The 17,139-nt window shown below is 45.5% G+C and overlaps 1 protein-coding gene across 2 annotated transcripts in view; it reads left to right on the plus strand.

Moving 5' to 3' along the window:
• LOC306709356 (trinucleotide repeat-containing gene 6C protein-like) overlaps positions 1 to 17,139 on the plus strand; it is a 37,758-nt gene that overhangs the window by 5,619 nt on the left and 15,000 nt on the right. For both annotated transcript variants that reach the window (XM_079177444.1, XM_079177445.1), the window contains exons 2-4: positions 598 to 701; positions 1,562 to 1,583; positions 11,645 to 11,998. In XM_079177444.1, coding sequence (XP_079033570.1) covers positions 639 to 701; positions 1,562 to 1,583; positions 11,645 to 11,998 — 439 coding nt within the window. In that variant the 5' untranslated portion in view covers positions 598 to 638. The remainder of the gene's footprint in view (positions 1 to 597; positions 702 to 1,561; positions 1,584 to 11,644; positions 11,999 to 17,139) is intronic.

Genomic DNA, 17,139 nt, shown 5'->3' on the forward strand with positions numbered 1-17,139 from the left:
GAGGATTAGGATAGATAAAGCTCTCAGCTGGGTGCACTTGCACATGAAACTACGAGGCTTCGTCAGGTGGTTTTCAGATAGTGCGTCTCTGTTGTGAACACTTTTCCTCTCAGGACTGGGCATAAATGACGTAGGAAGGACTATAACCCGGTCGGGGTGGAGACTTTGTAAAGTCTACGACCCAGAATCCTGGCATGGGTTGTTTTTCTGTTGGTCTGCCCCAAATATCAGTTGCGTTGGGATCCCGTTGCCCTCGCTGTTGCTCATGGAACCCCGCTATACTGGACCTGCAAGGCCTCCTTAATGGTTTCCAGAGCCAACCCCAAGGACCACCAAACCAAAACACATGCACAGTTTGCACTGTTCAAAACATCTTAAAATGCAAAGTGCAAAACAAGCCCACATTCTTCTACTCACGTGATCTTGTGTGTAACAGCAGCAGCCATTGACGACAGGTTTTACCTTGGGAGAGCAACAATAGAACTGAACAATGCAGCTAAGAAATAGCAAACCACTTCATGTTCATGTCCTCAGTTGGTAATTGGGATAAAACCATGTCCATTTATCTCTCTCTCTCTCTCTCTCTTTGTATTTAAGCTGTGAGAAGAAGCAAAGAAACACGAGAAGAGAACCATTTGATGGAAGATAAGAAAAAGAAAAAGCAAGAAGAGAAGAAAAAGAAAGAAGCTGCTCAGAAAAAGGTGAGCTTGTGGCAGGCCCTCTCATTTGACACACATCTTTTAGTTTGAATTGCCTCTGCCCATCGTTTAATCAACATGGTAAAATACTGTTAACCCAGCGTTCACGCATGGCCAGCATCCCCCACCAATGACAAGAAAAGCCACCCGAGACAGTACTTCCACTTCCCTTTTCCTCCGTTAATCTCAGATGACGCCATCTTTACTATTTTAAATGTTAGGTGTCTTCATTGAGCTCAGGAGTTTTTTTTGCTGAAGTTACATCACAGGCATGTTGTCGTGTGTGTTTTCCACAAGAAGCATTAACCAGACCTTTATGTAGTTGTCGTCTTTGTCTTCAACTCTACCCCTCCTCCTCCTCCTCCTCCTCCTCCTCCTCCTCCTCCTCCTCCTCCTCACTTTTTCCTTCAGTGGGTCATCTGTTTTCAGTGTTTGCCTGCATGCTGTTCTCAGTAACACGTTTCATGTATCCTCGACCCCGCTCGTCAGTGCTGGTGAAAGTATGTCGACGTATGTTCGTAATGTATGAGGGGAGCACTTGTGCTATCTATTTTACACCCACTCCCACAGCCACGAGCCCAGTGAACCCGCTCACCCTGTCGAGCGGCAGGAATGAACGTGAACCTTTTAGCATGTCAATAGATGAGCAAAAAAAAAAAAACAGTCCCTGAACATTTTGTTCCGTTTGCTCCGGCTAGTCGCTCCAGCGCCGTCGTGCAGCTGGAGAACCAGCCAGTGCGACTCAGATGTTGATGGCACATTAACATGTAGCCACAATGTTCACTTATAAACATGCTTATTGCGTCATTATAAGTTATGAGTTGTCTTTCTGTGGCTAACGTATTTCTTCCTCTTTTTCTCAGGCCACAGAACAGAGAACCAAAGGTGAGTTGTGGCTTCTTGTGCTAAACTAAAATGCCTCTAATTTAGTTTAGTTTCTTTATGTTTCTTTAAATGTAATCATGACTTTGCGTTGTGCTACAACGTGCTGCAGGTGCAACAGCACAACGTTTCACAATGCAGGCAAAAAAATATACGTCTTGCAATGAGTCTGTGATACGATGTCTTCAAACAGTGGGGAGACTCATTGTGTGGGTGTGTTAAAGTTTGTATCCTCCTAATTAGATGTAATAACTCCTGTGCAGGATTGCTTTGTTATTTTTGTGCCTCAGAGCCTCAATTTTCCGTCTGTTCACTGCTGTGCTATGTGGAGGTGAAGCATTCATTTTTATTATAGTAAAACATCTTTTAACTGGAAATATTAGCAGCAGCCAGGTGGCTCGCACTACCTGAGCCAAAATGGAGCCCAGGTGCCCATACGAGACTAATAAGGAGCAGGGGGATGTTACAGCTGCTCCTCAGGCCTCCTCGTGGGCTCCTCCAGCATACCTAGGAGGGTAGAGGTGAGGAGGAACCCCAGGAGAGAAGAAAACCGAGCAAGATAACCACGAAACAAACCTTAAAAAAGAGGCGAATAAAAGTTGACTTCTGAAGTGGAGATTGTGTTTAGCTTGCAGGTTTTGCTCTGTGGCAGCTGCAGACCCGCTCTTCACTTTGTTTCCCCCAAGCCAGTGCTCCTAATGACCAGAGAGAGGCGGGTAGAACAGCGTTGGACAGTCAGTTAGCCCAGCAGCAGATCTCTTGGTCGAGACGAGCCGGCAGATGGGACTTAATGTCTAGTAAGGGATAGGCAGGGTGAAATCTGATTAGAGCCTGTGGCAGCATGGCCTTAATGGCAGCAAGCGGAGGGGACACCTAATTACACTGCCTTCGTGTTCAGACTAATGTGTTTGTGTGGGTTGTGGAGGCCAGTTTTCCTTTAGAACAGTAAAAAGGAGTAAGTTCTCCTCTTAGTACATACTCCTGTGAACTCTCCACCGTCGGGGGTCAGTGCCGTGACCTCCCACCGTCTCTCTGAAGGATGAGTTAATGAGGCTGCAGTGTCACAGAGGTCCCCCCCCCCCCCCTCCTCCTCCTCCCACCTCCTATTCCTCTCGTCTGTGAGGCCATGTCCACACTACTCCGATCTCCGTCCACACGGCGTTTCAGCATCGTTTTCGAGATGATCTCCGTTCACACTAAAACGCCTCAAAACGAATATCACGTGACTCTTCACGTACACTGGGCATGCGCGTGGGTGTCGATGTAAACAGGAAGTAGATTGGTTGCTTAGTTAAAAAAAAAAATACGACAGAGGAATAAAGTAGTCTTTAATAATGAAAGGTGGTGTTTGATACTTCAGATCTTCTCTAAAATCTTCCTCTTATGAACTCAAACAGACACATTTCGGGGAAAGTTTTATTTGTCAGACTTAACGTTAGTTACAGCGCTGCAGGTCTTTCTCTCTCTCACACATCAAATGTACTTTAAAATCAACACTTATACATAAAGGTTTACTAGATTATGGGTCCATAAATGGTCAACACACGTCTCTCACTCGTTTCCTCTCGGTTTCGTTGTCTGATCTCACTCGTAGCTCTGCTGGTGGCTGAAGTCTCTGTCCTTCTGGAGAGCAATTTATGTTTTGTTCCTTTACATTTTATCTGCGGACTTCACAATAGATGTGCAGAACAAAATAAGCATTAATAAGGAAAGGAAAGTCCTCCGTTTTGTGTCCATCACCCTCCTTAAAGCCGCTAACCGTGACTTCAGACGGACTGGCTGCTAACGCCGCTCGCTAATCGCTCCAATAACAGCTGCTTCCTCCGTAATAATGCAGACTTTAACTGGACAACAGCTGCTCGTAAAGACAACAAGGTCAGCATCAGTGGTCCTTGTTAAATTAACCTGGTAGTCCATCGATAATCAATGTTGTTGTTTATGACTTCCGGGAATCGATCGGGTGATAGATGTGTGACGAATCAGGGAAGGAAACGTCATGACTGCTAAGAACCAATCAAGTAGCGACCGCGGGCGTGGGCGTCATCGTTTCCACACGTATCCACTTTCGACCGTCCACACGAATACGCAACCCCGTAAACGTAGCAAAACGTATGCGTTTTCAAATGGAAACGGAGTAGTGTGGACGTGGCCTGAGTCACTTTCAGCCCCTCGCAGTACGCTGCACTAATGAATGTGATCTGGGTTTGGCTGCGTTAGCATTCTCTTTGTCTCTTATTCACTTTGTGTTGTTTCACAACATCCACAAATTGACCTATATACTACTCTTTTTCTCCCCCTCTTCAAACTCGGGTGTGATATGCACAATTATATTTTTGGCTGCTGCTCAAAAGGGCGATGTGCCATGACCTCATTTTTACTTCACCCCCTTAAATGTCAAGTTTGACTTTTTTAGCATATTGTACATATTTGTGTACTTGGATATGCTCGTGTCCATCGTGACGCTTTGGTTTGTTTCCTGTAGGCCTGCTCTTGAATCACGAAAATCCTACTTGATGATTATTTATTATTATTATTGTTTCACCACAAATACATTTCAGTCAGAGATGCAGACGGATCTCTGAAAATCTCAAATCAAAGAATATTTATGAATATTGTTGCGATGTGACTGTTACTTTATTCTTAATGATTGTAGACTAATGGCTCATTCGCTATAAAAAGAACATAAAAACAGTATATTGTCAAAAATTCCTATTTTGGACTAATGAGTGACTAATCAAGAGGCAGATTGTATCTGCTACTAATGAAGGGTACACTGGGAACTAATTAGGAGAGCATTGCTAGCGCGTAGGCTGAATAAACAGGCATCCGTACACAGGAGATCTCCAGCAAGACCCTGAGCACCATAGTAACACTACACCACCTCCTGTCTAGTCTACCAGAGAGGCCCACTTTGGGACCAGCAGGAGGGGAAAAAGGGAGCAGAAGAAGGTGGGCTGGAAGGAAAAGAAATGGGTTTAAATTGTAGTGGTTACATTTGTGCAAAGTGTAGGGAGGCTGCTGCTAAAACACGGTGCCTTCGGTCGACTTGAGAGAACTAGAAAAGGGGGGGCAGGCGAAAGCAAAAGGAACAGACGGAGCCATGTGAAACTGTGAGAATGCTCGCTAGTTTCCTGTTTTGCCGGCACAGCTGAGGGGGCCCTTTTGTAGGATACTTCTACCGGCTCACCTCTCAGACACACTCTCACTCCACCAGTCCCCTTGTAGGACAAACACCAGCAGCATACAACACACACGTATGGTTTTACTCATACAGTCGTACATCGCTACTCACAAAACACGACGCAGACCGCTCTCTGCCTCGCTAACCCTCACTGGGAATGTTGTGAATTTCATTCGCAGACGAAGCACGTTCTCCTCCTGATACCGGAATACCTATAAGGGTGCACACTCGACACTTAATCTGGTGCGACGGTGTGAAAGTTGTTGAACTCTGTAGAGGACTAGATAACAGGAGTGAGACCGCCTGAAAAGGAGGACGTCTGTTCGGTAAATAGAGGACTCCGGTGCATTTAGGTCTGTGGGTTGAAAGCAAAACGGTCCAACCACGAGATGTTATGATCGTAGATATGTGATTTTTAGCTTGAACAAAGGCTGAACTATTATTTTATTGCTATGAACTGTTCATGAAGTCGTTTTTATAGCAGGTGTGTGAAAAGAAGTTGAAACAGAGGTGTGTTGAGCTTGTGTCACACTGTCCTACGCTGACGGTAGATTTTTTTTTTTACCAAGTTGCTGAAGGATTTATTATTTTAATATTAAATATCAATTCAGGAACTTTGTATTTGTTTGTTACATTTTGTTTTAAAAAGTTGAAGTCTCGCCCAATCACTTCCACACAGTGACATACAGCTTATTATTTAAACACTGGTGTTGGATCGGTACTTGGTGTCGGACGATTTCCAAAGTCCAGGTGTTGGTATCGGTATCAGGACTAAAAAATGCTGGAACAGTGCATCCCTAAGCAGCAGCAGCAGTCTCAAAAGATAATCAATTATTTATTTGTGCACTCTTTGTGACACCAGAGCAGGTAAATAAACACATAAGGCCAAGTAAAATGCAGCATGACTTCCTGTCAGTTACCAGAGTTGAATCTCCATTTGTCTGCTCCATGTAGATGTGATGAAACAAGATGACAGCCCATAAAACTGTCCAATCAACCTGTCAGTTCATGTGACCTAAAAGAAAAAAAGCCGGTCTACACAAACCAGACCACAACTAAAAAAAAAAAAAAAAAAGTATTGTAAAATGTATATTCTTCCCCTTTTGGCTTGGACCAAACGTACAGAGCTACAGCTGCAAAAGCACCCTAAAATCTATGTATTTTAACATAACATGCAGCATACATCTACGGATGCATTTGTTTAAACTTTGAACATGCAAATACAGACTAGTTCCATTCATGTAGCTGTTGTGTACCATAGCAACACCCAACAGGCCTTCTGCCACCAACAAGCTGAACTAGAGTTCATTTCTCCGGGTTAATTGTGTTTCTGTTCATGCGACGTCTTTTTTAAAAGATAGGGCACAACATCCATACACATCAAGACGCACATTTACACGGCGCAATAAAAGATAACATTATTATAAAGTAGTGTCGCGGCAGTAATTTCATAACAGATTAATTTGCCGTTTCACATTCACTTAATTACGCCCAGCGCTTTGTGTTGGAGAGTCATAAATTGCGGTGTGATCCGGGGGTAATTTACACCAGCGTGCCGCTTGTCGTCGTCGCCGCCTCTTCTGCATGTCACGTCCCAAGGAGCGCTGCTTTTAATGGTGCTGATAAACCACGTTTTAAAGAGCAACGCGGGTAACGGCTGGATTTTTAGATGTTGTGGAGTGTTGCGCTATAAATTGTTTATGTGAGCCTGTCTTCATTAAATGTCTTTTCAGAGCACGGCGTTATCTGAAGGGCAACACGGATGATAAAGAGTGAAGTTAGTCTGGAGCCTCCGAATGATGGATATCCGCATATTTATTTTCTTTTTGCTAAACACGGAGGTCAGAAATGTGTGTTTATCTTGCTTTGAGAGAGAGAGAGCAAATCTGTGGTTATGCAAAAACATGTCTAGGGATACAACATATTTAATCATTTGGGTATCTTGTATAACAAGGTGACATTTTTGCAGAAAAAGAATGCAGCCCTTTGCAGTTTCTGTATAAAGCCAATATTGCCGTCTCAATCATTTTGCGGTGAGCGGTGTTGGCCCAGCGGGTGCCGCACAGGTCAGGAGGACGGGACGCTCCTCTCTCGTTCACACATCACCTCCTCTAAATCATAACAGACAGTGGAATCTGGTCTGCCTGCAGCATTTGGCACAGAAGGCCGGGAACGGGGGAGTGATGAGTCCAGGGAGGCTGTCTGTCTGTCTGTCTGTCTGTCTTCCACTTGTCTCCTGAGAGCAGCGGGCATACAGGCAACCGTTCCTCTAATCTGTCATGTGACTCTTGCTGCATGTTGAGAACAGTTCGGGTTAGAAACACTTAATAAAAGACGAGAGTCGCTGGTGATGACTTCCAATGTGTTATACCACTCGGGTGTGCAGTTATGTTCAGATATCTAGTTACCATTTGATAAATGCTCTGACCTATATAGCCTTGTTTTAGTTGTTTTTTTTTGCACCGTGCTGTCAGACATCGAGTGCTTTTAAATGGCAGTTTTGTGTGCGCTGAATGTGATGCAGCGAGGGAAGGATTTCTCTCTTTAACTACAGTGTCATATTTATTCACTTCTAATTAAGCCCTTTAATCTCCTCTCATGTGAGGCTCAGTGCTCACATTTTAAAGCCCACAGGAGAAAAGAGATGGAGAACCCTGAAGACGTGCCTCCTCTGCTCGCTCGTGATTCGTTGATACGCTTTCTGCCGCCTCCTCTTCAATAGACACCTGATAAGGATCTAGTAATTTCCTTGTTTCCTTTTCTGCTTCAATTAGAGTAGTGTAGTGTGACACTTTGGCTACAACACCACATTTAGGATACTTTTGAAATGCAGTTTTATATCATATAGCATATACATGGATACACATGAATGAACTATTTTCACCTTTTTACTCAAGAAAAAGGATAGATTTTTGTGTTTATTCATGGGTATTTCTTGAGTGTAGGAGCTAAATCTGCATTCTCAAGATTCCTCAAGATTGTATTTCTTTGTTGAGCTTTGTTCTGTCGCACCGTTGATACAGAATGTGTCCAAACGATAGAGCCTGATTGATAGAAGCCCATGAACCCGCCTGTTAAAACAGAGGCATGCATCCTACTGGACGTTGAGCACCAGCGACGCGGTTTAGAATTTAGATTTTATTAGAGGAACAATAGATTCCTTGGGGTAGTTTGTAAAAGCTTCATTCAGGCCACAACTTGGCTGATTTATAGCTCAGCTACGGAAAGCTTATAATCACTAACAAACTGAACTTTTTCATGCATATCTGTGTTTACTCAAAGGCGATCCACTTTGATGAATGGAAAGCAGAGTCAGCGTGGCGCTATTATTAAACCTCGAGGTAGACGAGCACTGATATTATTGGAATCGGGCACCCAAGCACTTTTGCTCAGGTCCACATTTTAAGCTACGCCGGTATAATTGTTCAATGTCTTGCTCTCTGCACGGTATTACATTTTCCCAGCAAGAGGAAAATGCCTCCTGACTTGAAAATGTTGATCTGCGTGCTCATCAGTGAGAGTATCAGCTGATATTTAAAGACCCATGTGCAATCAGGAGTGTGTTATTTGATGAAATTCATGCATGAATTCACAACTTGTGAAATTGTTCCTGCAGTTGTTTTACAACGGCTCCACACAAGGCCTCTGAATATTACAGGTGCTTTAAATGGTACTTACATGGGCCAGTCCACAGTTTTTCCTGAACAGTTCCACTTATAAAGCTCACACACAGAAGGATCTTTTATCTTTAAGGTCAAGTGGCTTGTTTTTCTTCTTTCCCCCAAGAGGGAGAAAGAATGGGATCGTCAATGCTCTCCACACTCTCTCTCTCTCTCTCTCCCCCCAACATGTCGGTCTTAAACAGTCAGACGAGCTAGCTATCATTTTTTCTCTCAGAATATTAAGACCCCCCTTTAAAGTGGAAAATGAGACGTCATTCCCAGCATGAAGCGCACACAGCCCCAAGGCCACGGTTTGATGTGCATCTTTGATGAACTGGGAATTCTCTTGTGCACTTGCACAGCTGAGGACTGTGTTTTTGCAAATAGGCTGTCAGAGCAAGTGACTCAGATCTCTTTTTACTCTATTTCACATTTTTTTCCTATAAAAGCACTGCCTTGTGAGACTCGTGCTTAATTAAATAAGCCACGCCTCGCTGATGCTAAAATGTTTTTATTTACCTATTTGTTTGTCTCCTGATCCTTTTCCTAATCGCATTTTCCTAATTAACATTGTTGCAGTTATTAGAACATTTAGTTTTAATGCATCAGTCGCTCTCATGTTACTTAATGCGCAGGTTTCCCGTCGTTGTCTTGAGAAAAATAATCCTGCGCAGCGTGGCACACTATAGTCCAATAGTGTTTTAATTGTAAGCGGATTTAGACCCGAGCTGGTTTCAGGCAGTGAGACTCGAGCTCACATGGGGGGTGGAGTCTGTTACACACGCATCATTCTCTTCATCACTTACCCTCCCCGCTCTACCTCCTTCCCTTCCTCCGGTACGTCAGCTCGCTCTTTCGCTCTCCCTCCTCGTCTCCTCGCTCTTATTGGCTGATAGAGCAGCCAGCCAATCCCCCCCCCCCCCAGCTTCCAGAAGAGTCTACGTCACACACCAGAGAGTCCCAACTGTACAGCGATTGCCTTCATAGCTGTTACTATATACTGTGTCACAACCACAAAGTCCTTTTTAAGAGGAAATCGGCTCTTAAAATAAGCAGGGAGAAGTACCAGAGTAATAGTGACGAGAGGATATAATAGTGGATCACAGTTAATGGAGGAGAACGCAAGAGGGGAGCAGGGTAAGGTGGGCAGGGATGGAGCACAAGAACGGAGAGGAAATGGAGCAGATGTAGAGAAATCCGATGAGGGGCGAGCTCCAGCTCGAGAGCGTGTCCCCCCCCCTCGACTCCTGCAGGGAGAGGGAGACACACAGACGGATGCGTGTGAAACTGGATCAAACCATGCAGACGTCGGTCGTGGTTTATAGACGGCCTGCGGTACTGGGGGGGGGGGAACCCCCCACACACATACATGACGGACACAAGCGTACACAGAAAAAAAACGAGAAGCAATTGCATGTTACGTATGAGCGAACATGTCTGTCAGTATTTACAAGGCTGTGTGAAAGTCTATTCCACGACACCATCCTGTCCTCTCCCCTCAGTGTGGGCCTCCGCGTTACATAACTCTTTGTTTTCGTGTGTGTCGGGCGGGCTGCATGTGTGCGAGTTATTCATTGCTTCACTGCACACACTCGGGACGGCAGCCAATGTCGAAGCACCGCTCTTTAAAACTCATTTCAGCCACACAAAGAATTTCTTTTTCTTTTGGTTGCTGTCTTGACAAGCCCCCCCCCCCCCCCCCTCTCTCTCTCTTTCCCTTCTGTGTTTTATTACCAGCAAAAAACTCAAATACCATTTTGGCTGCGTGCACACAATGTGGGATCAGCTGATGTTTGTTCTTGAGCAGTATGTGTAGTTTATTGCATCCTGTTTACATTCTAGTTTACCAGCTTATTCTATTATGTAATGAAAAGTACTGAGGCGATTACCCGGTGTGCTTTGTGTCCCATGATGCATCTCACCCAGCGGCGGCTCTGTGACCCCGAGCTGGTCATCCTGTTTGACTTAGTGGTGACCTCTGACCTTCCACATTCAGCCACAGGATATTAGCCCGCTGATGACTTTACACTTAATAGCTTTGGTTTACCTTTTGGCATTGTTTACAAAGTGACATTTCGTTAGATAATCTGCGAGTTACACTCTCGTACATATAGGTTGTTGGCAGCAGCAGGCAGCTGATTACAGCAAAAAAAAAGGTGGTGAACATAGTGGCGCAGCTACAAGAAGCAGGTGTTTCCCTCAGGAGTTGGTAGACAGCAGAAACAGCTGAAAGAGAGTGAATATTGAACTTCCGCTTGGTGGCCAGAAACACGACTCCAGATGAAAGATAAAGGCGCTTCGTAGGTGCTGGATGTGGAAATATGCAGCTGTTCGCTAATACGTTTGAATGTCAGTTTTCGTGTGTACGTGAGAGGAAGAAAAAAAAAAAAAATCACACTCTGTTGCTAAGGGTAACTAAAGCTGGTGGGACAAGAGCACTTGGCTTCAGCAGCCGCATGAGCAGTTAACAGCTTTGGTTGATCATTTCAGGGGCCATAACCTGCCACAAACCATGAATAGCTTGTGTTGATTGGGCTCAATGCAGTGCTGTGATGGAGACAATGGCCCACGATGCTGCAGCAGGCAGATCTAAGTCCATTATCTGGTGCTTGACCTCTTCATCACTTGTAATCTGTGACGAGGCGCCATGGCAGACATTGAGGGTTGTGTGTCTTGGCATCCCTAAAGGCTGAAGGTTTATTACAGTTACCACCCTGAGATTATTGCAGTGCTTTGGTTCTCCAAAGAGCAGCCTTGTGTGTGTGTGTGTGTGTGTGTGTGTGTGTGGACTGACCACTGCGTAGCATCCAGAAGGAGAGACGGCATTTAACATTATGGTCCTCATCCAGAAGTGACCATGGCTTTGAAAAGAAGCAGCGGAGGAAATGCTCCGCCACAGCAGCTTTCAGGAAAAGACGTGACCTATATTGTTTTGTTTTTACATATAGTATAATGCTGGGGCAGCAACTAATCTCTTGCTTGGTTGTTGCTGTTGTTTTGCTTTTAAAAATGTCAAATATAATGACAAAACAAATTTAAAACAGTCAGTAACGTTTTATTGCTTCATCAGTCATTAATTGTTGTGGCACCAGTGTGCGCTCAACACCTCTGCCTTTTCCTAACGCTCCTGTACCTCCCCTCATCCCTGCGTTTCTGCCCCCTTGTTACCTGTCCCCCCCCCCCCCCCCCCCACCACCACCACCACCCTCCCACCTCCACAGTGCCAGACTCTGCCAAGCAAGACCCCACCCCTCCTCCTCCCCCCATCAGCCCCAGTGCCATCCCGTCTGTACCCCCAAGCAGTGGCAATGGCAAGCGCGCCCCCTCTGGAGGTCAGCCGCAGACAGCACAGCAGCCCCCGAATCTGCTCCAGCAGCGCTACCCGCCGAGAGAGGTGCCCCCACGCTTCCGCCAGCAGGAGCACAAGCAGCTGTTGAAGAGGGGCCAGCCTCTGCCCTCGGGGACTCTGCCTCTCACCACGACGGGACGTCCCGCCACTACTGAACCTGCAGCAGCAGTAGCCATACACTCCTCTCTCTCCTGCTCCTCTTCCTCCACAGCCAGCCTGCCTACAGGTCAGCCGAGACACTCTGTTGGCGAGACACTATCTCTTAATCCTTTTTTTATTTAGCGTCTTTAAAGGGAAATGCTATTCATGTGTATTACAATAGTGTTTCTTTACATGCGGCATTAGGTGTAAGAGAGCTGAAGGTTGTTGTGAAAGTACTTTCATTATATTAGGTGACGCTGTACCTTTACTTAGAGTGGTGGTTGGAATTCAGTAGCAAATAAGGCAACTGTGCGTTTGTATTAATCCTGTTTGTTGTGTTAACTCACTCTACAGCTTTAATGAGCAACAAAAGTCCCCCATAGGGTATATTTGTTCACACGATGTTGCCATTTTTATGTGCAACCCTTCCGGACAGCTGTTTGACTTATAGCTGCTGCGCCCACGAGTGGTCGTGTTTTGGCTTAAACTGGCATTCTTGAATGACCGTGGCTATACGTCTACTTTTTGTATGTCACTGTGATTGTAACAGAGCAGTTTACCTGCGGAGCATTGTGAAGGCATCACAGGTGCTGCTGTTTATTTTCACTCTGTCTCTGCCCAGCTGGGAATTAGAAATGGGGATAAAAGGGGGACAGGGGTAGAGGATGGAAAGTAAACACAGCTGGCTATCGCTGTGTGTGTGTGTGTGTGTGTGTGTGTGTGTGTGTGTGTGTGTGTGTGTGTGTGTGTGTGTGTGTGTGTGTGTGTGTGTGTGTGTGTGTGTGTGTGTGTGTGTGTGTGTGTGTGTGTGTGTGTGTGTGTGTGTGTGTGTGTGTGTTACCTCCCAAAGCTCTGCATTTCACAGTAAATCAGGTTCTAATGTATTCCCAAGTGGTAAAGGTTTAGAGCACTTGGCACTTTTCATTGTCTGGAAAGGAAAACTAATTTTTACCATCAGTGTGTCTGAGCGTCGTCAAACCCCTCTGATGCTGTTTGAATGCAGCTCTATCTCCATGGCGATGAGATGTTTACCCTGTCCTCCTACTTTCTCCTCCTCCTCCTCCTCCTCCCTCTCATCATCATCATCATCATCCTCCTCCCACTCCTCGTTGAGCGTCGCTGACCAGCCCTACAGTGTTTCCTGTTGTTTTGGAGGAGGAGCCGCACATAGCGAGCTAGTTGGCTGGGCGCCTCAATGGGCCTGACCTGGCACTGATAGAAAGACAGAGTGAGAGGGAAAGAAAGAAAGAGAAGGAGAGAGCGAGCATGGCAGAGGTCCAGTACTGTGGGCTGCAGTGACTCATGGCTTACGGTAAAAGCTGCTGCTTCCCTCCGCCCCTCTCTGGCAGGCCTGCTATGCTCTGCTTTTTGCTCCCTGTGTGTGTCTTTGAACTGACTGATTACATTCGGAACGGAGAGACAGACGGGAGGACCGTCCAGACTGGAAGACAGATAGGAGTCCAGTGGGAGGTTTTTGTGTTTATATACCTCCTAGACTGCACGCTGAACTGGTGCACAGAGACGTTTTGCACATGAGCACGGCACTCTATCTCCCAGTTGAAAAACCTCCCAGCTTAGTTTCTTAGCTGAGCAATATTATTTAAGACACACACAGAGCGCTGCAGGTAAACCCACCTCCACTACCGTCCTTACAGCCTTTTGTCTACTGATAAAGCTATTGTCTCCCTCCCCACAGTTTCATTTCTTGCCGATAGCGAACAGTAAAAGCACACTAGCTGCATTCATTCACTCCCCTCGCTCCCTCTTCTACATCCGCTGACTCCACCTCGCCTCACCCCGTCTTTCATTACCCGGTCACATGTCGGCTCTCGTGAAAAGACGGGCTGATCAACGCGGTCCGTTTGTCCACTTATATACACGTGCATGTAAACACAAACATGCTCTTCCTCTGCAGTCTTTGTTATCCCTGCGCTGCTTGACATTTGCAGGATTACTCTGCTGTAAAGGCAAGCAGCAGGAACCACTGGTGTGCTTTTAATGGCCCCGGCTCAAGACAAGAGTTCAGATTTCACATCCATACAAATAAAAACCCTCAATGGAGATCCTTTTTGTAGGCCCTTAGATCATGTGCATTTATTAGTCTTTTTTTTGTGGCAATAATGAACTCCCGGCCTTCTCTGACTTGTTTATTTGACTGTTAACTAATTAGCTTGTCGTCCTATAATGTATTGGCTATAGCATTTGTCTAAAACCCCTTAGTTAATGCCCATAAAGCAAAGATCAAGGTTTTATGTACCAGCAGGCATTGTACTTGCTAAGCACAGCAGAGGCCGACGTCTCACAAATGGCATCGTAATATAAACAGTATAAACAGTGCAGCTAATGTGCTAATAGCTTGTCTAGTGAACAGAGAGAGAGTTTGTGCACACTCGACTTGATGCGCTCTCTAAGTCTGCTGATGATGCTGTAAAAGAGCCTTGGGAATCCCCTCAAAGAGGACTGGGACGTCTTGTGATGTGATTAAACATCAGCTCTCTGTTAACCACAAATGTTCAGCGCTCGCTCTTTTCTTTTCTTTTTTCTTGCCTCGCTCAATCGCTCTGTGCCCCTGCTCCCGTCTGCTCGTTGTTCTCTGATGCACGTGTTCATCACCTCCTCCACCTCCGCTATCTCACACACAACCCTCGTTGGCCCCGGGGCAGCCAGGATTAGTCAGGCTGCTCATTCTATATGTTAGTCTGTCAATCTAGCCATTAGTATAGCCTTCTTGCGGTGTTGCCTTTTTGCTTGGCTAACAATCCGTGTCCTAGGGCCCTTTCATAGGAGGCGTGAGAGAGCAAGCTATTTTAAGACTGGCATGCTGGAGAAAGCCCTTGACCTGGTTTATCCTTTAGAGGAGGAGGAGGAGGAGGAGGAGAAAGAGGATACTCGCAGGCAAATATGACCACCAGATGTCTTAGATGTGTACTTTTTAGAACACATGGTTTGCCCCTCTGTTAGTGTTTTCCCTCGAGATAATAGCGTTGCATTAACAGGAAAGCAGCCACAAAGAAACCACCCATACAAAACTACATTTCTTGCATATATGTCTGTACAGTCTCTGTCATTGAGCAGCTGCTGTTGGTTCCAGGATGAATACAATCCAACAAACAGCCAACAAACCAGAACTGTACTGGTTTGCTCTACAGTTGATAGCAGCTATTTTGCTTTGGCATCAGACCCACAACACACCCAAGATCCTTCCACATACAATATCTCAATCCTAGTAGTGGATTATTTGCCCGCTTATGGCCCTCTGGAACAAAACTTTGTAAGACAAATGCTGTTATTCATAGAAGTTTCACAGTCGTGGTTGCACAACCTAATAATAATTAAACTATTCAATACTCTCATTCCGTGCCTGAGATTGACAATCTTGTAAACGTACGCATTATGTAAAAATACATTGTAATTTATTGTAGTTTAGTGCTGAAATGCAAACACATTTAGGCCTGCAACTAATGACTATTCTTAATATGATCGATATGCGTACTATTTCCCTCTATTCGTCATTGTGAAAGTTGTGAAAAATGGCCGTTATGTTTGCCAAAGCTCAAGATGAAGTACAAAAATGTCTTGTTTTATCTGAAAAAAAAAATAATTATGAATTGACTATCAATTCTTATTGCTGCCAATTAATTGTCCATCAGTTGAATAATCAATCATTCGTGCCGCTCCTACACAGTTAGAGCACCAAATCGAAAACAATTGGGATGAGGCTATTGTGAGCATTAAACACAGAGATAGTACATTCCTGGGAGGTGTGTGTGTGTGTGTGTGTGTGTGTGTGTGTGTGTGTGTGTGTGTGTGTGTGTGTGTGTGTGTGTGTGTGTGTGTGTGTGTGTGTGTGTGTGTGTGTGTGTGTGTGTGTGATAGAGACTGTCGGAGAACTCGTTCATCTGGCTGGCAGCATGCATTGTCAGCTCTGTACCATCCCCTCTCTCTGCCCCTCGGGGACTTCATTAAGCCAGGATCTGTCCAGCTGAGGCCCACACAGCCCTCCTAGATTACTTCCTCCTTCCATCTCTCAACATCCATCTTTGTCTGTGTATTTTTATTCCTCAAGGTCCCTTTTTGCCTGACCCTTGTATTCCCCTCACTCACACATATATATAAACACACACACACACACACACCTTACTACATGTGTGTCCACTTGTAAAATGAAAAAGGTTAGAAGGCTGAAGGAAAGCGTGAAAGGAAGGATTCCCTGTTGGTCTGAGCAGTCAGGACGTAGAGTGTGATTTTTCTCTTTGCTCGTGTGTATGCATCCACACAGTAGATGCAGTGAACACACTGTGTGTATGTTAACATACAAAGGCGCAAGCGGCCATGCAGTAGCATGGCATGACCTCACCGCATGTTAGGTCCTCACAGTGGAGAGGCACAGGGGACTGAACCTCAGCCATAAAGGGACTCTGTTCTCTACAAAACATTGACTTATTGTGTTGGTGCGTGGGCGCTGGGATCATTTGTAAACAATACCAGCCTTGATCCAGGGGACTGCTGTGCTTTTTTTTTTGGCTTTTTTTTTTTTTGCGGGGCTCCCAGTAGCAGTTCTCCTCCTCCCTACATGCCTTCTTTTAAGTCTAATGCATGTCTTCCAGATCCATATGAGCTTGGTCATTTCATGTCCTCGCCCTGTTGCCCAGAGAGCTCCCCCATGAAGCGGCAGTGTTCTGTCTGAAGCCTGGCGCTGCTGCTTGTAATCACAGCGTTCCCGGCAAGCAGTCACAAAACAGACATTTGTCATCATGTGTGATCTGATGATATGCCTGTTCATACACAAACACGTGCATGTGTGAGAAAATTGTCATTCCAGCACCAGAGGGGGTGCGGCAGGCTTTTGTGGGGTTTCTCTTGCTCGCTCTTTCCTGCCACTGCTATCCAAGAGGCTTTCCATTGTGGGCGGCAGTGCTAATTGCAGATGGAGTGGTCCTGGCTAAATATTTAGTGACAGTTTTGAAAGGTTGAAAGATGTGAGGGGAGGTTGGAAGAGTCCCGCTTTTTGTTTTGTTTTACCTCATGCCTTGTGAGTGCATAAGGAAAGTCTCCAGGCTTTAGCGTTCAGCTGGTAACCAAGCCCACACACACACACACACACACACACACACACTAAAATACTGTGCCCCCCCCCACACTCCAATCTCTCGAACGCTCCCATCCCTTCCCCCAACCAGCGTTCTTTCAGTGCTTTTCCAGAGAGGGAGAATATTCTCCGTCAGG

The sequence above is a fragment of the Pholis gunnellus genome (genome assembly GCF_910591455.1).
Source record: "Pholis gunnellus genome assembly, chromosome: 17".
Taxonomy (NCBI): Eukaryota; Metazoa; Chordata; class Actinopteri; order Perciformes; family Pholidae; genus Pholis; species Pholis gunnellus.